General features: G+C 42.0%; 1 protein-coding gene across 2 annotated transcripts in view; it reads right to left on the reverse strand.

Moving 5' to 3' along the window:
• Window positions 1-4,605: 4,605 nt before the first annotated feature.
• The window catches only part of Eip63E (cyclin dependent kinase Eip63E), an 85,949-nt gene continuing 64,729 nt past the window's right edge, over window positions 4,606-25,825 (reverse strand). For both annotated transcript variants that reach the window (XM_068388723.1, XM_068388724.1), the window contains 5 exons: window positions 25,309-25,495; window positions 7,230-7,444; window positions 6,586-6,747; window positions 6,005-6,095; window positions 4,606-5,321 (listed from right to left, as the gene is read on the reverse strand). In XM_068388723.1, coding sequence (XP_068244824.1) covers window positions 5,218-5,321; window positions 6,005-6,095; window positions 6,586-6,747; window positions 7,230-7,444; window positions 25,309-25,495 — 759 coding nt within the window. In that variant the 3' untranslated portion in view covers window positions 4,606-5,217. The remainder of the gene's footprint in view (window positions 5,322-6,004; window positions 6,096-6,585; window positions 6,748-7,229; window positions 7,445-25,308; window positions 25,496-25,825) is intronic.

Raw genomic sequence — 25,825 nt, forward strand, 5'->3', positions numbered from 1 at the left:
GTGTTCATACTATCCACATATAAAATCAGAGGGACTTTAATTAAAATGGGTGACTTTCATGAGCATTGGGGATTCTTTGGGTACCAAGAAGAATATGAAAGCTATGTGCTTGAATTGATAAATAATATTTTGATACTTTTTGAATTACAGCAAATGGAATATTTGCTTAGGAAAGAAAGAATCAAACACCTGCCATAGATTTAGTGCTGGAAACTTGGGTAATGTACAACAGATAAATAGATAAAGATAAAGAGAATCAGAAAGCAAAATTCAGTAGCCTACAGGTAGAGTTAAGCCTAGAGACAAGGAAGAGGCCTATAAAAAAGGATCTGGAAAGAAAATATACAGTATACTTAAAGTATACTGTATATTTTCTTTCCAGATCAAACCAAGAAGGTCTTAGAGAATATGGAAAAGAGATGAAATAATTTGGGAAAAGATAGAAGGATGAAACAATTTGATGATGCAATAGGAGAGGCAACAAAATATAAGCTGCAAACTAAATACAGAAGAAAAGTAGCAAAAAAAGACAGGATGCAAAGAGACACAGAATGGATGGAATGATAAAATCTGAGAATTAATAAAAATAAGAGAAAAACTCAGGACAAAAATATATTTTATGACAGGATATGGAAAAGAAAGGGTATTTCAGTTTTATCAAAAGCATGTGCAGAGATCAAGGAAAGAATCAGTGTGAGAACATGAAATACAGGTGTGCGATAGGTAGCAGTAGGGGATTCAGCATTATGAAGCTTCATCTGTGGTGGATAATGTGGGAGGGTGGGCTGTGGCACCCTAGTAGTACCATCTGAACTCGGTTGAGTCCCTGGTTAGGCTGGGAGGAACGTAGAGAGTAGAGGTCCCCTTTTTGCTTTTGCTTCATTTGTTGATGTCGGCTACCCCCCAAAATTGGGGGAAGTGCCTTGGTATATATATATATATATATATATATATATATATATATATATATATATATATATATATATATATATATATATATATATATATATATATATATATAGTAGAGCCTCTGGTTACAAACAAATTTTATTTGAATACAAGCATAAATTTTTACCGAAATTTGTATTGAGTGGTGAATTTTGCAACGGTCTGTGAGAATTTTGCACTGTCTGGTCACTATTGTGGGCAAATACTAACTAGACTACTGTATTAAACAATGAGCAGACAAAGTAAAGTGATGTCCATACTTAACTCACCAAGGCCTAGGCAAAGCAAGTGGTTGATACATTTACCAACAATGCAGTTTCGTTTACATGTCATTTTAAGGAAGACGTACAAGTAGTCATTGCTAGAGAGCTTCCTTGTCAAAACTGAATGTAAGTGTAAAAAACGACAACTTACTGTCCAGAAGGCGTGAATTAAGTGATGCAGTTAGTGATAGAAAACGTTTGTATAAGAGACGGAACTCCTGATATTTTAATGAAGTTCTCATGCTGGGATATTCTCCTTCCCAGAAGTAACCTACTCCTCCTCAACGTCCTCTCTTGTTTCCCTCACTCCAGCTACGACTCTCCTCGAAGGTAAAGTGTGATTTAATTTGTCAATCATTTCTATTTCTATTTTGAATTATTAATTTATATTCATTTCTAAGGTTAAGAGTTATAATCTATACAATATTAATAAATTATTTCTATTTCTATTATGAATTATTAATTTATATTCATTTCTATGGTTAAGAGTTATAATTTATATAATATTAATCATTATAAAACCTTTAAAATTTCATGTTAATGTGTATTTATGGATATGTGGAATGATCAAGTGAATTTACAGTATTCCAAATGGGAAAAACTGTATACTGCACAAGCATTTTAGGTTGCGACCTCGCCGCACTACCAAAACAAATTGAACACATAATCTGAAGTACTACTATACAACATATATATTATGAGTTATATCAGTGTGAAAGCAAATTAAATAAAGGTATTCTCTTGTTAAAAATGGTCCATGATTGTATAAATGTTATTTTTGGGCTCAGGCCATGTCGTCCTGAAGGAAGGTTCCTTTAGTAGCTTCCTAAGGGCTCCCTCACCCAAAAATAGATTTCCGTTAATTCATCAAAAAGGGCAAATCTTAAAAAATTCAAATTCATTGACAGGAGTGGAGTGACTTTTGAGGTAACAAAGATTTGTGTCGACTACCAGGTCATCTAAGCAGATACTTGAAGTCTACAATAACATTCAAGTTTAACAGAGCATTCATATTTCCCTTATTCTTTATATTTTTCTATGAAAATGATAATGCAGGTCTCATGACTTTCTTGTGGTGACGTCGACAAAGCTTACATCTCTGAATCTTCACATACGATCATACACAGTAGGTCTACAATATGTACATCAGTCAAAATCCTTGAACTGATTCCAATGTGCATTCTTAGATAAATTACATTACAACTCTTTGATTGACCTGTATTGCAAAATCCATGTGTTTCTCTTCCAAATCAGACTGATATCTTAAAACAATATTGCCGAAAGTTTGATTCCTCTAAGACTTACTGATATAAAAAATACATGGTAATATTAGGAAAAAAATATCCTTCCATGTATCAAATTTTGAATAATTGTTTTGAAAAATGTCTTTATTGAGTATATATTATTATGCCATCATGTGCGTCAGTAAAGTTAGCCAAGTATACGGCGTGTTTAACGCAATATCACAGTTTTAAGAGCAATGGTGTGCATGGTACATGTATGGAGTGCCAATGAAGAAAGGTAAAAGAAAATGTGGAACAACCGTGCGAGCAAGGTACTGAAACCAAAATTCAAACGAACACGCATTTTTCTGAGAGGGGTTGTAAGTAGGTCTTGTGTTATGGAATCCAAAAAAGTAAATAGGACTATTTCATATCTTTTCATTATTACGCCAAACAAATAAACGCATTTGTAAAACAGAAAACACGACACCATGACAAAATACTTTCCACAATTTTCCATTTCTGAGCAGGGGAACAAATACCTTTGTACAAATCAAATCAATTACGATTGTTTAACTGAAAATTGTGTCGCCAAAAAGGAGAAAAACTATCGTGTTGTAAAAGCTCACTTGCCAAGAAAAGCATCAGACTTGATTTAGTTCTAAATTTGTGACATAAATCTACTTGCAAGTTTTCTAATGACATGTGAACTGTTATAATGGAGGCGTCACCAACTTTGATGGAGAAGGGTTCAAGGAAAACAACCATAATTACTAAATGAAACGTAACTTTGTTCTCAATTAAATACACAGAATTTGATAAATAGTACTACTGTATGCATTGTTCCGTAATGTACAATAATCTGCACTTTTGCATAGACAGTTGCAAATATTTTTCATCGTCTTCTTTCTTAGAAATGACAAAATTCTCAGAATTTACAACCCCTCGTCACCACGAAAACGAAGCGCTTCAATGAAAAGCTGAAACGTAAAATAGTTCATGGTATTTAAGAGTTCCATATTGAGGATTGAGAAATCTGTACATAAGGCCATAGATCAGAACCCTTTCATGAACTGGACCAAAGCTTCATTTTATTAAAGTGGAAGTGGCCACCCGTGAATAGACTTGGAATCTAAAAATTATGATATGAATTTTTGCAACTTCCATGAACTATCGGTTACAACTGCGTACAGCGTGCAGAACTTGCTCGCAGTTCATGCCACAGCTGTTAAAAAAGATAATGAAAAGCATTGGGCTTTAATGTCGACACATAAATGTGAAGCAATGTAATATTTTGAGCAAAAGGTCATAAATTCTTTTACTCAAATTTCAACATAACCTTCTAACTCTAAAAAAACCAAATGCTTAAACAGTGTTTTATAGATTTCAGCTTAACCTTTCAGGTGTATCGCTCTGTAAGTTTTTCGCGTATTCGAAGTTTTATATAAATAACAGACATTTAGAAATCTGAGAACTACATCTAAAGCTACAACTATTCTAATACTAACAAACTAGAGTAGCAATATAATTTTCATACCACTGAATTCATTAGGCTATTCCTATCTCTGACATAAATGTTCTCTATATAACACGTTAAAACGTTTTCTTGTAATTCTTCATTTAGAGCGATCACTGTTATCCATAAAGTTATATAAAATATTCTCTCCCATAGACATATTTTTAAAGCATCTCTAGTAACAGGGCAGTTGTGCTTGCAGCTGCAATCTCTTTCGACGTTGCCTTTCAGTGCTTGCAGTTCACTGTACATGTCTTTCTATCGTAGCAAAATGGAAGCACCATTTCTTTACAGCTGCAGCTTCTGATTACTGGATTTAATTACGGTATAAGTTCTTCAGTATCTTTATCATGAAGTAATTTAAAGTATCAAAGGGTCTGTTCACTTGTACTTTACCATATTTACATCTTATTGTACGAAAATTTCACAAGTCTTAGCAATTGCCTTACTCTCATACAGTAATTCATCAAATATATTCTATTTATCCAATAATCAGGTTATCATCCTAAAAGAAATTTTCCAATTACTATTTTGTTTCATAAAAAAATGAGTTAAATAAGTACAGTACTCTAAAACAACTCGCTGTCACGTTCAGAGAACTCTAGCTCTTGGAACTATTTCTGAGCTTAAAATAATGCTAAACGTCAAAATATGAGAGGACACTTCAGTATCTGTAGTCACACTCGATTTTAATAATCAAACATTTCAAATATCCTTTCTCATATGCTAATTAAGTGCTAAATCTGGAATAAGAACTTTTTGTAAACAATGCATTTTCTGAAGTTTCTAAAAGAATGAGAAATTCATTATACTGTATGTGCATTGATTTAACAAATAGAAATTGAATCATAACTGGTATATTGCTAAGGTTAATATAATAATTAAATCTGAAAGCACAAGCCTAGACTGTTAATATAAAAATTTTCAGGTAATCTAGTTCGTATTTCTAGGTAGATAGAAATGCTTTACAGAATGGAATAAAAAATCCTACTTTGAGTTTATATGACATAATCATTTTGATTTTAAATCCCTAACACATCCTCCCAACAATTTTCGTACATTCAAACCTTTTGAAATACGATAACATTATTAAAATTTAGGCATCAGAAATTATTCTGCATAACAAGTATCATCGTTGAAATCTGATGACGACTGGTTTTGAGAATAAAACAAGAGCTCCAAGTTCTGCATCCACAAATGGATACAAAGTTGAGATTAGAAACGGCTTCATTTCCATAGCAAGCTACAAAACCTCAACAAAGAAGAATTATACCAATTTGCGGATTTCTCTAGCAGCTTGTATTACAGAAGTTGGATAATTACGAGGCTCCTGAGCTATTCGTACGCCTCCCACTGAAAAAATTGATTGTTCTGTAAAGAAAAGATAAAGTCTTTATTACTGACAATTGCAATCGAGGTATTTACAATATTAAGGGTCTCCAGGGGCTGAGCATAAAAAAATTGGCAAACACAAACAAACAGCAAAGAGGCAAGAACCACCTACAAGAGCCCAGATATCGCTACAATCTCCATACAAATAATTGGCACACTGCTACTATAATTTTCAAGTAGAAAAAATGGTACTGGATTGTGATATGATTCAGGAGAGTTGGAAAAGCAAAAACACAACAACCAGGAAAGAAACAGTCATTATTTCTCTGAAGACAAAGCTTTCTCAATGCACCTTGGCAAGGGATATTCATAGATTAGTTTGTCAAAATGTCCGAGTTATCAGCTATTATTTCTTTCCGACATGAAATAATTATTCTACGTCAGGGGTATTACAATGGAGATCAGGACCTTGATAATTAAAATTTATTAAAGATTTCCATACATGATTAATTCTAGGAAAAGTGTAATTGCCAAATATATCACATAATAGAATTCCTTATTTCTAAAGGGTGATAGCCCTAAGTACTTGATAAAGCCTAACATGATGTTGCGTAATACTAAATTGTGATTTTAGCCATTTATTGTGTTTGAATATAAATCCCAGTTGAGTAAAAAACAAGAATATCTACAGAAGAGACTTAAGCTTTACACTTTGTACTTACCCGGATCTAATTCATATATGTGCGGAGGCAAATCTGCAAAATATACATTTCTCAAAGCAGCCTCCGATGACAGCCGTTTGTTGGGTTGAATCTGGAAGAAAAATTATTGTGAAAAATACAGAAAGCAAATTAGAACATAAGAGGGAGAGGGGAACATTTCTATTTCTATGTAGCTAAATGATTCCTTATCACAAGTGAAATGTATTGTTCCACTCATTTTGATAAAAAAACTATACACTCACACACATCCAGGCTACACAAATGTGAATCAATTCATCCTTGTAGATAGTATAACTGAAATAAAACACTGAATTTTCATGACATATTCCTTGAACTCATAATTAAATATGTACCAGCTCATTAACACTGCCACAATCACATAATTAGAAATATACCAGTATTATTACTATGGATTAAAAGCTCAAGATAGAGATGACTGGTGAAATCTAACTGAGGCCCTTTGCATCAATAGGCATAGGAGATGATGATTATTACTAGCTAAGCTACATACCTAGTTGGAAAATCAAGATGCTATAAGCCCAAGAGCTCCAACAGGGAAAAAAGATATAGACGAAAATTACCTGTAGGAACTGTGTTGCTAAAGACTCTGCATGAGGAATGTCATTGAGTCTGGGGAATAGAGATGATAGTCTGCGGGGACGGTGGAGCACCAACCGATGAGCTTTATAATTCGGTAGCTGAGTAACACCCATCCACGTTTCCTCAGTGGGAGTTCCAACGACCTGAACGAAGGAAGGGAATGTATGAAAGCATAAGGACAAGGCCTGCTGCATCAGCGTAGTAGCTATTAATCATCAATCAGAAAACTATCACTACATAGTACAGTAGCACCTCAGGATACAAAATTAATTAGTTCCGGGGTGGCTTTTGTAACATGATTTTTTTGTGTAATGAAATAGGATGAAAGAGAGCCAAATATATTTGATTAATTCAGTAAACCTCACTGTACAAATTTTGTTTCGTATCCTATGTATTTTTTCATAATGGGTAAAAAAATCTTTGTATGTTGATTCGTAAAATGTTTTTTGTATACATAAACTTTCATGTCTAGAGGTTTTACTGTACTTATATGTGGCCTTCTAATTGAGAAGTTTTGTTTCATTGTTGATGTCGGCTACCCCCCAAAATTGGGGGAAGTGCCTTTGGTATATGTATCTCATCCTTTTTCTGCTTTAATACATGCATCATTTTGTTCCTCCCTTACCTTGAAAATCTTATCCAACTGATCTTGAATATCTCTGACACCTGGAAACGCTGGAACACCTGTGATCATCTCTGAGAATATACACCCAACACCCCACATGTCCAGAGAGGTAGAATAGTCTGTAGATCCCAAAAGAACATCCGGCGGTCGATACCAGAGTGTTACCACCTCGTGGGAGTAAGTGTGAGATGGAACAGACTTGGCACGGGCGAGTCCTGTATAAATTAGAGTAAGAAAATTAGCCTGTTTTGAAGAAAATACAGTACTTTAACTAGTTCAATCAATCGATCAATATCCCACCAGTTCTGGTACAACGCATGCCCAGAGAACTCATGGAATCTGGGATATCTCATACCAGATTTAATTTTCTGGTAATCATGAAATACAAAATAATAAAATCTATATAAAAATAGCAAATAAAATTTTATTAAATCTTTAAAAGAAAATTTTATTTAACAAATTTTATCAAGTAAAAAATTGTTGTACTAAAAATAAGTATATTTTCATTAAAACGTTTAACAGTTACTGACTATCGAATAGCAGTACTTATCCTATCCAATAAACAATTTAAAAAGGCGGTAATTCCTTTAACAGTTACAAAATTATTGAACTAAGATTTAAGATGTAATACAACACTTATAAAGTATTTTGCCCGAGGATGAAATGCTTTCCAGAACTTTCGGTTTTGCCAGTGGCTGACGTTATCGATGCATACGATGATAGTCTACCACAGGTATTTGTGTAGTACTTTAAGTAACTTATATACAGTGGGACCCCAAAGAGGATGAGGAGCAAAAAGGCATAGTCTGTCTCCATTATTTCGAATTCGCATATAGAATGTACAGTATCAGAGTATGGAGGATGAACTGGCATCACTTGCATATCCAGCAAAATTTGCAGAAATAATTAGAAAAGGCTAATATCATCCACAGCAAGTTTTAACTGCAATGAGGCAGCTTTTTTTGAAAAAATGACTAGCAAGACTGACATTCAGAAAAGTACTAAACAGCACCTGGATTCAAGGCATGGAAGCAATGGCTGACCTTGGTTTTTACGGCAATGCAGTGGATCCTATAGTAAGGCCAGGCGTATATCGCCTTAAGAACCTGCATGCTTTGAAGAATAAAAACAAAGGTAAGCTTCTTGTTTCCCTGCAACACAATGCCAAAGCCTAGGTCACTGCTGCTCCCTCCAACCAGTGATCCAATGATTGCTTTGCAACTGAAGTGTAAAAATGATATTTTGATTATAAAATAAATTTTTGAATATACTTACCCGGTGAATATATAATAGCTGATGTCTCCGACGGCTCGACAGAATCCAAAAACAGCTCCAGTTCTTCTCATCCCGCTGGGTCTCTATTGGGGAGGAAGGGGGGGGGGGGGCCTTTAATTTATATATTCACCGGGTAAGTATATTCAAAAATTTATTTTATAATCAAAATATCATTTTTAAATATTAAACTTAGCCGGTGAATATATAATAGCTGATTCACACCCATGGTGGTGGGTAGAGACCAGTATTAATACAGTTTACGGCGTATATGCTTAGAGTTTTTGACAGTTATATCATAACAAAACCCAAATAAATATAGGTACCTGGTAAGGAAGCTGACTCTAACGATTACTCTGCCTTGTTAGTCAGCTTTCCTCTCGAAGCCCAGCCATCCTCTTAGGATGCTGAAAGACTCCCAGGAGCTGAAGTATCCAGGGCGACAACCCATACAACAGGACCTCATCAAAACCCTTAATCTGGGCGCTCTCAAGAAATGACATTTGACCAACCGCCAAATCAAAAAGGATGCGAAAGGCTTCTTAGCCTTCCGTACAACCCAATTAAAAACATTTCAAGAGAAGATTAAAAGGATATTGGAATTAAGGGAATGTAGTGGTAGAACCCTTACCCACTACTGCACTCGCTGCAACGAATGGACCCAGTGTGTAGCAGTCCTCATAAAGAGTCTGGACATCTTTTAAGTAAAATGACACGAATACCGACTTGCTTCTCCAAAAGGTCGCGTCCATAATACTTCGCAGAGATCTGTTTTGTTTAAAGTCCACGGAAGTTGCTATAGCTCTTACTTCGTGCGTCTTAACCTTAAGCAAGCAACGATCTTTTTCACTCAAGTGAGAATGAGCCTCTCGGATTAAAAATCTAATAAAATATGACAAAGCATTCTTTGACATAGGCAATGAAGGCTTCTTAACTGAGCACCACAAGGCCTCAGATCCACCTCGTAAGGATTTAGTCCGAGCTAAATAAAACTTCAGAGCTCTAACTGGACACAGCACTCTTTCAAGCTCGTTGCCTACGATCTCTGACAGGCAAGGTATATCAAATGACTTAGGCCAAGGACGAGAAGGCAGTTCATTTTTGGCCAAGAAAACCAAGCTGAAGTGAACATGTGGCTTTATCTGTAGAAAAGCCGATGTTCCTACTGAAGGCATGGATCTCACTGACCCTTTAAGCCGAAGCCAAGCACGCTAAGAAAAGCGTCTTGAGGGTGAGATCCTTCAGGAAGGCTGAATGTAATGGCTCAAACCTGTCGGAGATTAGGAACCTTAGGACCACGTCTAAGTTCCATCCAGGAGTTGCCATACGACGCTCCTTAGAGGTCTCGAAGGACTTAAGGAGATCTTGGAGATCTTTATTATTGGACAGATCTAAGCCTCTATGTCTGAACACAGACGCCAACATGCTCCTGTAGCCCTTAATAGTGGGCGCTGAGAGGGAGCGAACATTTCTCAGATGTAGGAGAAAGTCTGCAATTTGGGCTACAGAGGTACTGGAAGAGGAAATGGATGATGACTTGCACCAGTCTCTAAAGACTTCCCACTTCGACTGGTAGACCTTGATGGTAGATGCTCTCCTAGCTCTCGCAATCGCTCTGGCTGCCTCCTTCGAAAATCCTCGAGCTCTTGAGTCTTTCGATAGTCTGAAGGCAGTCAGACGAAGCGCGGGGAGGCTTTGATGAAGACTCCTTACGTGGGGCTGCCGTAAGAGATCCATCCTTAAAGGTAGACTCCTTGGAACGTCTACCAGCCATTGAAGTACCTCTGTGAACCACTCTCTCGCGGGCCAGAGTGGAGCAACCAATGTCAACCTGGTCCCTTCGTGAGAGGTGAACTTCTGCAGCACCTTGTCTAGGATCTTGAAAGGTGGAAAGGCATAAACGTCCAGGTGAGACCAGTCCAGCAGGAAAGCGTCTATGTGGGCTGCCTCTGGATCTGGAACTGGAAAGCAGTAAGTCGAGAGCCTCTTTGTCAGAGAGAGTCGCAAAAAGATCTATGGTGGGTTGACCCCATGTCATCCATAGCTTCTCGCACACAGTCTTATGCAACGTCCACTCCATGGAGATGACTTGTCCTCTTCTGCTGAGGCCGTCCACCAAGACATTCATTTCCTTGCACAAATCTCGCCAAAGGAGAGATGTTACTGCCTTAAATGGAGTTCCTTCTGATCCGTGGATCAAAGACCCGAGCCTTCCAGACTGTCCAGTGGAGCTCCCTAACCCAAATCCGATGTATCTGAAAACAACACATGGTTTGGGTTCTTGATCGCAAGAGAAAGACCTTCTCGAAGTCTGATGTTGCTGTCCCACCAAGTCAGACATGTCTAGACTGAGTTGGAGATGGGGAAAGAGATACTCACTAAGCCCTTCTCCTTGTTCCAATGTTTTATGTGAAATCGGAAAGGGCATAGGTTGAGTCTCCCCAGAGAGATAAACTACTCCAGTGATGAAAGAGTTCCCACGAGGCTAGTTCAAACTCTTACAGAGCAACTGTTTTTCTCTTGCAAGTGAAGGACTTTTAACAGAGCTTGTTCCATTCTTGCGGGAGACAAAAAGGGCCGAAAAATCAGACACTGTATCTCCATTCCCAAAAAAAGAATAGTCTGGGATGGGGTACTGTAAGTTACGACTTCTCTACGTTCACTATGAGACCTAGCTCCTTGGTTAGGTCTAATGTCCATTAGAGGCTCTCCAGACAGCGATATAATGACGACGCCCTGATTAGCCAGTCGTCAAAATAAAGGGAGGCTCTGAATCCTCAAAAAATGTAGAAAGCTTGCTACATTTTGCAAGGGCCTTGTAAAAACAAGAGGAGCAGGAATGAGGTCGGAGTACAGTGCTCGACAGTGGTACATTACTTTCCCGTCCACAAACCTCAGATGTAGTTGAAAGTTTGGATGAATCGGGAAGTGGAAGTATGCATCCTGAAGGTCGAGAGAGACCATCCAGTCGCCTTCTCTTAATGCTGTCAAGACAGCTTGGTAGTCTTCATCGTGAAGTTTGTCTTGACAATGAACACATTGAGCGCACCTACATCTTAAGTACTCCTGCAGTGAACGTGGCTGCCAGATCATTGGAGCCATCCCTGATAGTCTTGTTCCTGCAGAGAACGTGGCTGTCAGATCATTGGAGCCATCTCTGATAGCCTTGTTCATGCATGACATAATTGTACAGCAAAACTTCAAACGCTCGAAAAACTCCTAACAGGAGATGGTCTAGCTCTGAAGCCGACCATAAAATCTTGGAGCGTCTCATGGCCAGGCGCCGGGGAGAGTCTATGAGGCTTGAGAAGTCTTTCTGGGCAGAGGCAGGAACTCCCAAGCCGAGAACTTCTCCCGTGTCATACCAGACGCTCGCTCTATAAGCCAGTTTAAAAGGAGGGAAAGCAAAGGCTGTCTCCCCCAAACTCCTCCTGGTGATCAACCAGTCGCCTAGCAAACGTAAAGCTCTCTTAGACGAGCGAGAGAGCACTAGCTTAGAAAACAACGGCTTCGAAGTAGCTAGGCCTAGTGTAAACTCTGACGTTTAGGCGAACGAGGAGCAGCAGTTACAAAATGGTCCGGACAAAGATCCTTAAAAATCAGCATGATTTATTTAAAGTCCATAGAGGGCTGAGCAGCTTTAGGCTCCTCTCCGTCTGACAAAGTCCCCAAGGGAATATCAGTAGGAGGGGGATCAGCAACTTCCTCATCTGAAGGAACCTCGTCCGACAATTGCCGAGTCTCATGAAAAGGAGAGACCTGCCGCGGTGGCAATGCTTGACAGGCAAAGTCCACACGCAAAGGAGCAGCAGTAGCAGTCAAGGAAGCGACGTCATGTCGCTGCTGAAAGGACTGACCAGTAACAACAACAGGAGTTGATGGACGCTCGACGTCAAGTCGAGACTGCCTTGACTGCCTAGACTGAGCAGTCAAAACAACCCTTGACTGCGGTGCTTGACGCTCAACGTCAAAACAAGGCAACTGAGCTGGTTGGCGAACGTCCTGAACGTCAACACGAGACTGCGGCAGTATTGAACGTCAACACGAGGCTGCGGCAGCGGCTGAAAGTCAACACGGGACTGCAGCGATTGAGGATCCAAGTCACATGACTGACGTGACAAACTACCGACATCACGTTTCATAACGTCAAAAGGACGAGTAAATGCTCGTTTGGGCGGCTGACGGCCAGAGTCTCGTTTAGCTTAACGGCGACTCGAAAGCGAAGGTTCATCGTGAACCTGCTCAACGTCATACTTCTCCATAAGGGAGGCAAGCTTAGTCTGCATGACGTGCAGGACAACCCATTTAGGATCAACGGGAGTCGGAACGGGCCGAGACGACGGTAACGTCTGTGTTGGCAAAACATTGCCTTTACCGCAACCCTCGGACCCCGTGTTACGCTTGCGTTTAATAGGCGAACCGTCTTCCGACGACTGCAAAGGGTCAGAGCTGTCCCCATGGCTACAGCCAGGACGCTGGACCTGTCCTGAAGGGGCTGACTTCCGCTTTAAGGGTCTAGAAACTTTGCTTCAAGGTTTCTTTTACGAGAAGCCTTCGGATGACGAGGAGAAAACAGCCTCGCTCGTCTTATGGTAGGGGCGATCTTACGAGACACGCCCGATACCATAGAGGGAACGTCTGTTCGTTGGTTAAAGCCTCTCGTCCCCATAAGTCCTACGACATTACTTCTCCCTGGAGCATGGGAGCCTGAAAGAGGTCTCGGACTAGGTGAACGACAAGCACGAACAGACGAACCCTCGGTCGCAACACTAAAAAACACTTTGCGCAATTATCACTTTATCACTACGATTTTCTGTTTTTGCACTTACTTCACTGATATCGTATTTTTCAATAATTTCACATTAGGCATGAATAAAACTGATTTCTACCTGAAGCATGCAATTCTCCCTTACATTAAAAGGTTATAATTGCGAAATGAGTCGTATAAAGTAAGCACATTAGTACAAGCAAAAATCAGTAAACATATATATCGAATAAAACGGAAATATATAAAGTTAAAAAGGATCAGTGACTGGGGAGGAGACTAAACACTAGTTCATTAAAGACTACGTTTTCAATCTCTCACCGTACAAGTGCCTTGGGACGAGAATAAAAACTAAAAACGTTTTATCCTTTCTCCCCGTACAGAGACTTGGGACGAGAGTAAAAAACTGAATCGAGAACAACGTTACTCGCTTGGGACGAGAATAAAGATCAGAACGTTCTCTCCTCCTCTCTTCCTCTCCGTTTCTCTCTCTCTCTCTCTTGATTTCACACAGAAGAGAAATGCCCACTCACCCTTCGTCAATAAACAGGTTATTTGACCAAAGGAAAAAACTGAAAGGACTAAGAAATTGAAAATTAACAAGTTCCTTTAAATTAGTATTTAAAACACTTCAGTTTGAAAGAAGAATGAACAAAACGTGAAAATCGATTTACTCTTTCTGCAAAGTGAAACCGTGATTCTCTCTTTCTCTATCGTAAAGATAGAGTGCAAACTGCGTAGCATAAATAAACCAAACGTTAGTTAATCTTTGAAACAGCACGAAGACTATTCAAAGAAAATCTTTCATAAAATATCTACTAAAAAATATTCATTTCATAACTCTTACAGAACAAATGATTTAAACTTAACGAAAAAATAAAAGTTGAATGGGCTCAACGTTGTTTAACTTCGGTTTCCAAGTTAGGACCGCCTACTCTCGGACTAGGGGAGGAATAGATAAGGCCGCATATAAAACGGATTTTGAGCGAAGCGAAAAATCTATTTTTGGGTGAGATAGCCATGGTGTCCTGATGGAAGATTCCTTTTTGGTAGCTTCCTTGGGTAAATAACTACTAAGATATTCCCAGAGAATTTAACCACAGGTTATCACAGAATTCTAACTTCTGGAGCGAGTATCCTAAAGGTTTCCCTTTAAGACATCGTATATCAACAGGGGACGCATGTATTAACGCGCCACATAGCTATCTACACCCCGAACAGAGATAATGCTTCGGTGTGTAAAGGCGGAGAATAGCTGGGAGCCGTTCCATAGCTAATCTCATCCGTGGCTACTTTTGGTACTTGAGACGTAAAGAAACGGGCGCCATTGCTTAAATGACGACACGTCCGTCTTCATCCTGAAGCAAGTTGCTTGCCGATCACCATGATACAGCAGAGCAGGGTGGGACCTAAAAACTGGACGAAGTAGCAGGGAGGGTCCATCAGGACGCCATGGCTATCTCACCCAAAAATAGATTTTTCGCTTCGCTCAAAATCCGTTTTTTGGGCTCAGGCCATGGCGTCCTGATGGAAGAATACCAGAGAATCAATGTATCGTGGTAGATTTTCCCCTATTGGTAAGTGCCAAGGGCTTTGAACAAATAGCATAGTAATCTTAATAAAGAACCGTAGGGAAGAATCTTCCTGCCCCCCTTGGCAGTGAAGTTCCCACGGGCCATGCCGACGTCAAAGTGGTTATTGAAGGGCTATTCACCCTGATAGAAGAACCTGAAGAACTTGGAGACGAGACTGAATGGTTGGCATTCATATCGGAACATTCTGGAAGGCAGACCAGTGGTGGTTGGACACTGTGTGCTGAGAAGGTTGGTTTCGTCTCCAGGGTATGAAGAGTAAGTATTCGTATTGGAATATTACATTGTAAGAGTGAATATAAATTAAGGGTTAGGACCTTAATTTCTCCATGAACCATAAGGAAAGGGGATAATAAAACTATGACAGGCATGTATTTCATAGTAAGTAGGAGCTGATTGAGACGCACAAGTAATAAAATAGAAATTTGATTTCACAATTGCAGAAATTAAATGAATTGCAGCAATAAGTAAAGTTCATTTACAGTAATTACAATGTACATAGTAATAAAGACTTGCTCTTGAATCTGAAAGGGAATTTCAAATTTATTAGTAGGCACTCGTTCTCGAGGAACGTTAGTCTTTAATTAAAACACATCATGCTCAAGGCATGCGGCACTTGTGTGACAACTATGACATTTCACCTGGGATAAGAACAGTTATAAAAGCACTAAGTGTTTTCGACATCACTATGTATCGCTCGAGGGTCAACATAGGCACCCGAAGAGTTAGAGTCCCAAGTAACTCACTGTTCTATGCAGAGTTAGGTGCAGGTTTCATAACACTACCTGCGGCTACCACAAAATGTTTGACTTCGTGCACTTGTTTCGCATAATGTTTGAAGAAAACGCGCGAGGACTTCCAGTCTGTGAAGCTTTTAAGGCTTTCAAAGTCCATACTCTGAAAGAAATTCAGAGACGATGCAACTTTCCTAGGATCGTGACCGGCGGGTGTACTGTCGGGATCCGCTCTGCGAATGAAGTAGGTGATTTTCGCTCTTAATTGTTTCAGTGACAGGTCGCTGCCCGATGTTTCTCCTTTGAAGAGTTGGCCTCCACCAAAGTTCGAAGTTCTGCGAAGATAGACCTTGAGGCTCTCTACTGGGCATAAAGAGGCATCTTCCTTCAGGGGGCATATTCTCCAGGGGCCCCATCTTTTGGTGGGTAATTCATTTTTGGCGAGAAACGTCGGATCCGGGGAGAGGGTAATGTCTCCTGTATCAGTAAACAGGATGTGACCCTCTTCTCTTGATAATGCCACTATTTCGCTGACTCGGGCTCCTGAGGCAAGAGCAAAGAGAAATATAACTTTCTGAGTCAGATCCTTGAGAGGGCATGAATCATTATCCAAGTTGGAGGCGAAATGGAGCACCTTGTCCAATGACCAGGAGATCGGTTTCGGTGGGAGTGCTGGGCGTAGACGAGCACATGCTTTCGGTAGTTTATTGAAGATGTCGCTGGACAGATCAATTTGGAAGGCATACAAAATTGGTCTAGTCAAGGCCGATTTGCAAGTTGAAATCGTATTGGCTGCTAATCCCTGTCCATGAAGGTGAATGAAGAAGGACATGCAGAAATCAATTGTGATTTCCTTAGGATTTATTGTCTTGACGAAGGAGACCCATTTTCTCCAAGATGATTCGTATTGCCGTCTTGTGGATTCGGTCTTGTATTCCTCGAGGAAGTCTAGACTTTTCTTCGAGATCCCAAACCTCTTCTTTGCGGCTAGGGAGAGAAAATCATGAGATGAAGGTCCTTGATTTTCGATGATGAAGCGAAGACAGTCGACTTCTGTACTTGTTGGGAGAGAACTGGGCCCGGGAGAGGGATCAGCTTGGGCTGCAGCTCCAGGACCAGGGGGTACCAGTTGCTCCGGGGCCACTTGGGAGCCACTAGGGCCGCTGTCCCTTTGAAGGTTCTCAGCTTGGAGAGGACTTTCAGCAGAAGGTTGGTGGGAGGGAACAGGTAGATCTTGGACCATCTGTTCCAGTCCAGTGACATGGCATCCACTGCTTCTGCCGTGGGGTCCTCGTACGGGGCCACATACCGAGGAAGTTGATTGTTGTCGCTCGTTGCGAAGAGATCTATCTGAAGTTCTGGGACTTGGTGAGAGATGAAGGAGAATGATCTTGCGTCTAGAGACCATTCCGACTCTATCGGGTTTGTCCGAGATAGAGCATCCGCTGTCACGTTGCGGAATCCTTGTAGGTGAACTGCAGACAGGTGCCATTTCTTCTTCTCTGCCAGACGGAAGATTGGGAGAAGCACCTGATTTATCTGGGGCGATCTTGAGCCTTGGCGATTGAGACATCGAACTACCACCGAGTTGTCTAGGGTTAGACGAATGTGGATCGAGGGAGGCGGGGATAGTTTCTTCAGAGTTAGAAGGACCGCCATGGCCTCCAAGATGTTGATGTGGAACGTCTTGAACAGGGGAGACCATGTGCCTTGAGCCTGTTTTTGGTGGGAGTGACCTCCCCAACCCTCCAGCGAAGCATCCGTGTGGATTTTGAGTGATGGAGGTGGGTGTTGAAGAGGAATGGACCTTTTCAGGGCCTTTGCTTCCGACCACGCCTTGAGGAGAAGTCGAAGTCTGTTTGGGAGCCGTCTCTTGAGGTCTCTTCGAGCGATGGATGCAGAACGTCTCCAGACTCCCGCGGCATCCTTTAGCTGTGCACGAAGCACTGGGTTTGTTACTGAGGCGAACTGTAGAGAGCCTAGAACTCGTTCCTGCTGGCGTCTTGAGATCCGTTTGGATTTCAGTAGTCGCTTGACAGACCCTGCTATTTCCTTCCTTTTCTTCTGGGGGATGGAAAGGCGGTGTGACTGAAGGTTCCATTGGATTCCTAACCACTGGAACTTCTGAGCTGGAGAGAGGCGAGATTTCTTCTCGTTTATCTTGAATCCCAGGTGTTCTAGGTACTGGGTGACTTTGCTGCAGGATTTTACACAATCCTCGGGCGATGGAGCCCAAACTAGCCAATCGTCGAGGTAGGCCATCACCTGGACGTCTCGGAGGCGGAGCTGTTGTACTATGGCGTCCGCCAGCTTTGTGAAGATCCGATGGGCCACATTGAGGCCGAAGGGCATGGCCCTGAAGGCGTAGCTTTTCCTTTGGAGTCGAAATCCTAGGTAGGAGGAAGCGTGATGGTTCATTGGAACGTGCCAGTAGGCATCCGCCAGGTCTATGGAGACCGTGTAAGAACCTCGAGGCAGAAGGGTCCTTATCTGTTGAAGAGTCAGCATCTTGAACTTGTCGTTCGCTATGAACTTGTTGAGGGGGGATAAGTCCAGAATGACTCTGAGTTTGTCGGAGTCTTTCTTGGGGACACAAAACAGTCTCCCTTGGAACCTGGTGGACTTTACCTTCCTTATCACCTTCTTGTTCAAGAGATCTAGGACATATTCTTCCAGAAGGGGGGTTGATTGTTGGAAGAACTGCTGGAATGTTGGGGGTGGTTGAGTCCAACTCCAGCCTAGACCCTTCTTGACGATGCTGTGTGCCCACGGATCGAAGGTCCAACGATCCTGGAATTGGCGGAGTCTTCCTCCCACCGGAAGCACTTCATTGCTTCTGGTGTCCCGAGGGCTTGCTGCCTCGGCCGCTAGCTCCCTTTCCTCCTCTGCCTCTGGAGGGACGGCGAGACGCGTCTCTGCCTGCACCTCTGTTTGAGCCTCTACCTTTGGGACGAAAGGTAGTCGTCTGTTGCTCGAAAGCAGGGGTGAAAACCGGTGACTGTGACAATACCGGTTGGGTGACCAGTTGAAAGGTCTGTTGTGGCTGAGCTGCCACTTGGGAGGTAGCGGGTCCCGGAAACTGACGTCTTGGTTGACGTTGCTGGGGTTTCTGTTTTGAAGATTTCCTCTTAGGTTGAGGTCCGTCGTCCTGAGAAGATTTCCTCTTTTTTGACATGCCCCACTTGTGGAGAAGGTTCCTATTCTCCGTGGCGGCTTTGTCGGTGATCTCCTTCACAAGGTCAGAAGGAAAGAGGTGTTTGCCCCAGATGTTGGAGGAAATCAGCCTCCGGGGTTCGTGTTTCACAGTGGCACCTGCGAACACGAATTCACGACAGGCTCTCCGAGCCTTCATGAAGTGGTACATGTCCTTCACCAGGGTTGCCATGTGGGATTTGGCAAGTACCATGTAGTGGTCTGGTACTCTGGTGTCACAGGCCATAATGTCAAGTTGGACCTGGTGGGACATGGATGCTGCGAGACTCTCCTTCGTATCTTGTTCCCGACGAAGGAGGTGATCGTTAAGTTTCGGGAGGTCTTCATTAAACTGACGTCCGGCGACGTCAGGATCTAGCTTTCCCACCACGAAAGTATGCTGGATGTCCTTCCAGTGTCGAGCGTCGGGGGGAGTAACTATGGAGAAGGGTCTGCACTCCTCCAGTGCAGGGCAGGCTTTTCCCTCTTCCACAGCCTTGAGGCACGCAGCGAAGGCCTTTTCCATGAATGGAAGTACTGCATCCTCGGGTGCGACGTAGGTAGGGTGCTTCTTGCTCAGGGCCGGAAGCTTAGAGCAGGTAAAACCCCTACTTTTGAACGTGTTGGCTAGCATAGCCTGGGCCTTCGCGAGATCGAACACTATCTCTTCTTTCGGTTCGGTCTCTTCTTTAGAGGCAGGTTCAGAGCGAAGTCGGACGTAACAGTCCGGGTAGGCCTCAAAATTTGGGAAGAACTCCACGTCTTCCAGGGGGACCGAGCCGATCTTGTCACTGACGAAGATTCTGCCGGTCGCTATCACCATATGCTCAGCATACCTCCATGGGTTGGCATGAGAGCAAGCGGGGAGATCCTTAACCGAGATCTTCTTCGGTTCTTTGGATCCTATCATGGACCTGATGAACTCCTGATTCTCCTTCAGCTTGTCGTCCATGACGGCTTTAATCAACCGGAGCATCTCTTGGGTGGATGGTAAGGGTTCCGGGGTCGTGGAGGTAGACGGGAGAGACACTTCCGTCGGTGTAGGAGTAGGGGCGGTGATGGAAGGAGGAGCGACCTCTTGATCCGACTCGGCGTATTCCACCTGGTCTTCCTCATCTTCAGCTCCTTGAGCCATAAGGGTCTTCTCCGTACCCTCCGAGACATCCGACATGTGTTCATCATCATCGGAATCTAGGCGGCACTCGTGCATGGACTGGGCCATGACTACATCAGGTTCCACCGTAATTTGGACAGTGGGGATCAAATCCTTGGGCACCACAGAATCAGGGGAGGCCTTTGGGAACAGAAGTGACCTCAATTCTTCAGTGGCCAGGTACGGTCCGGTGGCATTCTTCTGGAAGCCACGCACCCATTTGCGTAGCTTCTCCCGAGAAATGTCCCTGACCTCCGCTGAGGGAGGGTTATGGAAGGCATCAGCTATGTGAGCCTGGCAGACCGTACAGTTCAGCGGGTCCCAGAATTTCAAATCCCCTTTCTTGTTAGCACAAGGGGCGTGAGTCCTGCAAGCCGTATGCCCGTAGAAGTGCGGGCGTTTCACAGCGCAGAAGTCGAAGTCACACTTCATCTGCTCCTCCTGTGGAAGAAAGAGAAAATGAGTATGGGGGGAGTCATAAGAATGGCTCTTAAGCTAAGTTAATATTAATCATTAATTTTAACTTGATAAAGGGTGTGATGCACAGAGGTTGAAATAGTAAAGAAAACATACTCCATGCATCCCGCTCGGCTGGCTACCGCAAGCTTTATCCTTGGATAATCCGAGATGGCCGAAGGCACAGGATAGTACTCCGCGGAAGTCCATAGGGCAATGGAATTCCATGGAAATTGCCAAGGATAAGTTTGGGACCGAGGCCACTCAGTCCCAAATTAGGGGGCTAAAGGGTCCCCTAGGGTAACTGCTTCCGGCAACCAGCCGCGCTAAGATACACGCAGCATGCTGGAAATCTGAAGAATGCAAAAGGACAGCATGATTACCAATAGAACAGTACCAAGGTACTGATCCAATAACGTAAACAGGCCATCTGTTTGCAGTGTAGGGTTATCAGTATTCAGATGATAGCTAGTGGAAGGGGGTGCAAGTCGTCTTGATGCCTCCGGGGGGTTCTGGCAGACCTCCGGCACGCCGGAGACCGCTCCAGCAGAGTTTCTGGCATTAGGACAGACGATATAAGTCAAGAGTAATACCAGGGTGGCGGCCGCCGGCACAACGGCGGGACGCCGGCAGAGGGAGCGGCGGCTCCGGCAGTCGGAGGATGCCAGATTGGTGACAGGAACAAGGATGGTTATAGCAGAACCAGGTTGCCGGCAGTGGATGCCGGAACTCCGGTGGCCGACCGGCAGGCGGACGGTGAAGCTATGAGGAAGGTGGAGAGCCATCGGCTGGAAGCCGGCGGCAGTCGGCAGTTCCCCGGCACACGGGGGGCTGGCGGCCATGGGGGTATGGGGAGAGTCACCAAGGTAGGAGGTGGGTATCGCCGACAGTGGAGGCGGCAAGGGACCGGCACCCGGATAGTGAAAGAGACAGAGGGAGGGATGTAAGAAGTCCAGTCATGGACTCCCAGACATCCCCCCCTGAGATGGTGTACCCATGATAGAGGCTGGCTCTATCACCCAGAAGCAGGGGCCGCAGAGGACCGGGAGCTAGGGTAGCCCAAGGGAGGGCTAGGGGACACCCAAAGAGGGGGAGACCCCTGCATACAGAACACATCCAGTGGCTAACCCCATAGGACACTATGAAGGGTATATGTACCAGAGCGGACTGCACACAGAAGCTCAAGGTAGCCCTATCACTCCACCCTAAGGAGGAGTTGTAGGACAGGGGACAGATGGGTATAGACAAACCTAAGTATAGGCTAGGCTATACAAGCGATAGGTGGGGAGGGGAGAAGATAAGAGTCTTCCATGAAAGGGGGTTCTGTACCAGAGCGGCCACTAAGGAAGGGAGGACACTCCCTAACCTAAGATAAGGCAGCCTGACTGAAACGGTGCATGGGTACAGTTTCAGCAGGGAACAGAATTACCCTTCCAAAACCTAACCTAGAACAGGGCTAAGTGCCCTGAACTAGGAAGGATAGAAGACATATCGCTATCGCAGGACAGTCGTAGACTAGTCCTAGCCATAGAGGAAGGGCTAGCCGTTCCTCACTCTCAGGCGCAACCCTAAGGGGGGTTCATTCCCTTAGGGAGGACTGAGAGGCGATAATATACTCTGGTAGGCGCTTGATCCCTTTACATGGTAAGGGAAGCAAGGCTATACAGAGGGAATGCCAAGGGCAGGGGGATGAAGGAAGCATATAGGGGTCCTACATGTAGGTTAGGTTAGGAAGGTACACTAACTAACCTATCCCCTATATGATCCCTGAAGGCGAAAACACTTGCATCACAGTCAATAGTATTGTAAAATAATGCCACTATCTTCATAAGTTAGCCTAGGATCACTAATAAAATCATGCATGAACACTGATATATAGGCACTCTGGCCTGGGGGCTATAGTAGCCAACTGGTATGAGGTCAATCGATGACCGATAAACAAGTGTCAAAACACGATATAAAAGTTCCTAGCTATGAAGACTAAATAAACTAATGTTATCGATTAGTAAATGAGGCCAGAAGCGTTGTTGTGGCTAACTAAATAAGGCATGCATAACAACAACGACGCCATAAAATGGCGGGTCCGGTAGAGGCACAGCTCTGCCACAAAACAACAAATATCTCGGAAAGTAATATTTACTTTACGGTCAGAGCTTAACTAAACAATACTGGAACCTTGTACTCAACTTTCCAGAAGAAGGCGAGGCCGAAGGTAGCGACATAATAAAGATGCAAGGCGATAAGTATAGCACAGGGAAAATCCGTCTAAGTAAGGCGAGCTACTGTACAAAGGATGAAGACGGACGTGACGTCATTTAAGCAATGGCGCCCGTTTGTTTACGTCTCGAGTACCAAAAGTAGCCACAGATGAGATTAGCTATGGAACGGCTCCCAGCTATTCTCCGCCTTTACACACCGAAGCATTATCTCTGTTCGGGGTGTAGATAGCTATGTGGCGCGTTATTACATGCGTCCCCTGTTGATATACGATGTCTTAAAGGGAAACCTTTAGGATACTCGCTCCAGAAGTTAGAATTCTGTGATAACCTGTGGTTAAATTCTCTGGGAATATCTTAGTAGTTATTTACATAAGGAAGCTACCAAAAAGGAACCTTCCATCAGGACGCCATGGCTTGAGCCCAAAAACAAAACATAAAATTTATCTTGATGTTTAGTATAAATGGAAAGCTAATCGAAGAGGCCTAATAAAGGCGGGTGAGATATAAAATATATAGAGGAAAATCTTTAATTAACAACAACAATTTATAACGTGATAAGATAATTGCTAAAAGCCTAAAACACACTTCCGTACACTAAGGGAAGGGTCGGCCATCTTTACTCTATGGAAAAAAAACCAGAGATAAAAGAGCAAGGGCAAAACACTTTTACTCTCCTTTCAAAAGCATTTCTTTTGAGGATAGTATTGAATAATCCAACACGGCGAAAGCAATAAAACCAAAACCAAGTACTTCACCAATTCGGTAGAAAACTCGAGGTCATAATAGCGAGTGGAATCGACTTGTCGATGAAACCGACAGAGAAGAACTGGAGCTGTTTACATGTATATGCGGTATCTGGCCAATAGTCGGCGCTGGTGGGCACACCCGCTACCTTCATGGCGATCGCTCGCGAGTTTTTGGATTCTGTCGAGCCGTCGGAGACGTCAGCTATTATATATTCACCGGCTAAGTTTAATATTTAAAAATACCTCGAGAAGGAAGGGTTGCCGTTTATGGCACTACTGATTGTAGACAATGCTGCTGGACATTCCAAAGACATAACGTTAGAAAATTAGAATGAGTTGAATTTCTTTCACCCAAATACTACCTCAATCCTATAACCTCTTGACCAAGGAATCATAAAGTGTGCAAAGGCCTGTACGTTCAAAATGTAAGAGGTCATGGAAATTTAAAATGAAAATATGCACTGTACTATGATGTAAATACCTATAAAAAATCATGTCAAACACAAATATTATAGGATATCTTTTTCTTTTTATTTTTATAAATATGATATGCATATACTCATCTACTTGTGAACTGTCATATTCTACCTTAGAAAACTAAAATAAATTCCCCTTTTCTATGCTACTCTATCTCTTTGTCATACATATTGCTCATATACAGTCAATAAATATGGAAGTACTGTACATATTTCATTTTTGCACAAATATTTTATTATAATAGTATACTATTGTATTTTTTATTTCATCTACCCTCTTCAGGTGTTTGAAATGATACAAATGGGTTTAGATGCAGAACCCAATATGAATGTAGTAGATTGGTAGAAGACGTTTACCGCCGCCGATGCCATTACGATAATTATTAAAGCTGAGATAGACAGTCAATGTCTGCTTGAAGAACGTTTCGTCTGTGGACATTAACAACTTACTGGATTTCCAGATACTGTTTGGAAATTTGAAAATTTCTTATAGAAATGACTTCACAGCTCGATTGTGATTGAATGGCAGACATATTGGGTGAAGGAGTACTGTTGTCGGAAATCTACAGAAGAATCAAGAAGACTTGACAAACGACGATTTAGAAAGGTTCATTAACTGTTTGACAGAGGAGGAAGATGATAAGTACTCAAAGCTAAAATATGAACTAAAGACAAACTTGCTAAGGTCCTTAGAAAAGTATATGGCCCACATCTGGGTTGCCAAAAGGCGGAATTGTGGGGTTAATGACAGATAAATCTACAGAGAGATCTTCATCATTTCAATTTCCAATTTCTGCTTTATTCTGTCTGGAACAGAAGATATTTCTGCATAGTTATCAAGGTTAAAAACTATCATCTGGGATAAAAATCTGTCCTATATCTATAATATGAAGTCTATGTTTTTATATCTGTTGATATTTATTGTATTTTGAACTAAAACTAACATTACAAAGTATAGAAACTGTGATTGAATTTGGTTAATTTAGCTGATGTTCTGATGGTTTTCGGTACTACAACGTTTAAAGGCCTATTTCCTTACCAGGTGGAATTCTTAGGCAGAACAAGTGGCAACACTGGCCCACATTTGGAACAGTCCATTATAGTGACTAAAGGAATCACAGGTGCTATGCTACCTTTGCAGCTTGCCTATGACAAAATCTACTGATGTAGAAACAGTAAGGGACATAGTATATATATAAATATACTGTATATATATTTGTGAGTGAGTGCCTGTGTGCTTGCATACATAGGTATGAGTACATGTCTAACATGAATGGTGGTTTGATTGCAAAAAAAAAACAAGGAATCTAAAACAGCTATATATTTTCCACATTCCTAATTGGACATCAACCCATCCCCTCCCCTAGTGAATTTATGTGTGCATACCGTATAGGAGTGTAAGTGTATTAGTATGTGAAGATCTAAGATTAATTTCCTTTTATGAATTTAACAGATGGGAAAAAGTTTGACATACCGAAGTCGGCAATCTTAAGTTCACCAATTTCGGAGATGAGCAGATTTTGGGGTTTGATATCTCTATGCAAGATACGTCGTCGATGGCAGAATGAAAGACCTCGTAGGAGCTGGAAGAGGAATAACTTCACGTTCCGCGGATGAAGGCCTCCACCATGTTTCTCTAAATACTGGGACAAGTCCGTGTGCTGTGGAAAAGGAAAAAGAAATAATGATGCAAACGTTATGAAACATCTTTCAGTATTCATTGTCACAGTGATATGTAAGCTGCAGATATGGTTTCACAGTTTTTATGAATTTAAAGAAATTAATGATACAAATTTAATAAATATTATAAAATAGAGAGGTATCATTATTCTGATTGATCATACGGAAGAACTGAAAATTTATAAAGGTTTATTTCATTTGCGAATATAGAATTATGAATAAACCCTTCCTTATGTTGAAAGACAAAATAAGTTGATAAGAAGCTAACAGTAGTTCTTCTAATGGTTAAATCCTCCAATAATAAATATGCA

Source organism: Palaemon carinicauda, chromosome 15 (assembly GCF_036898095.1).
Source record: "Palaemon carinicauda isolate YSFRI2023 chromosome 15, ASM3689809v2, whole genome shotgun sequence".
Lineage (NCBI taxonomy): Eukaryota > Metazoa > Arthropoda > Malacostraca > Decapoda > Palaemonidae > Palaemon > Palaemon carinicauda.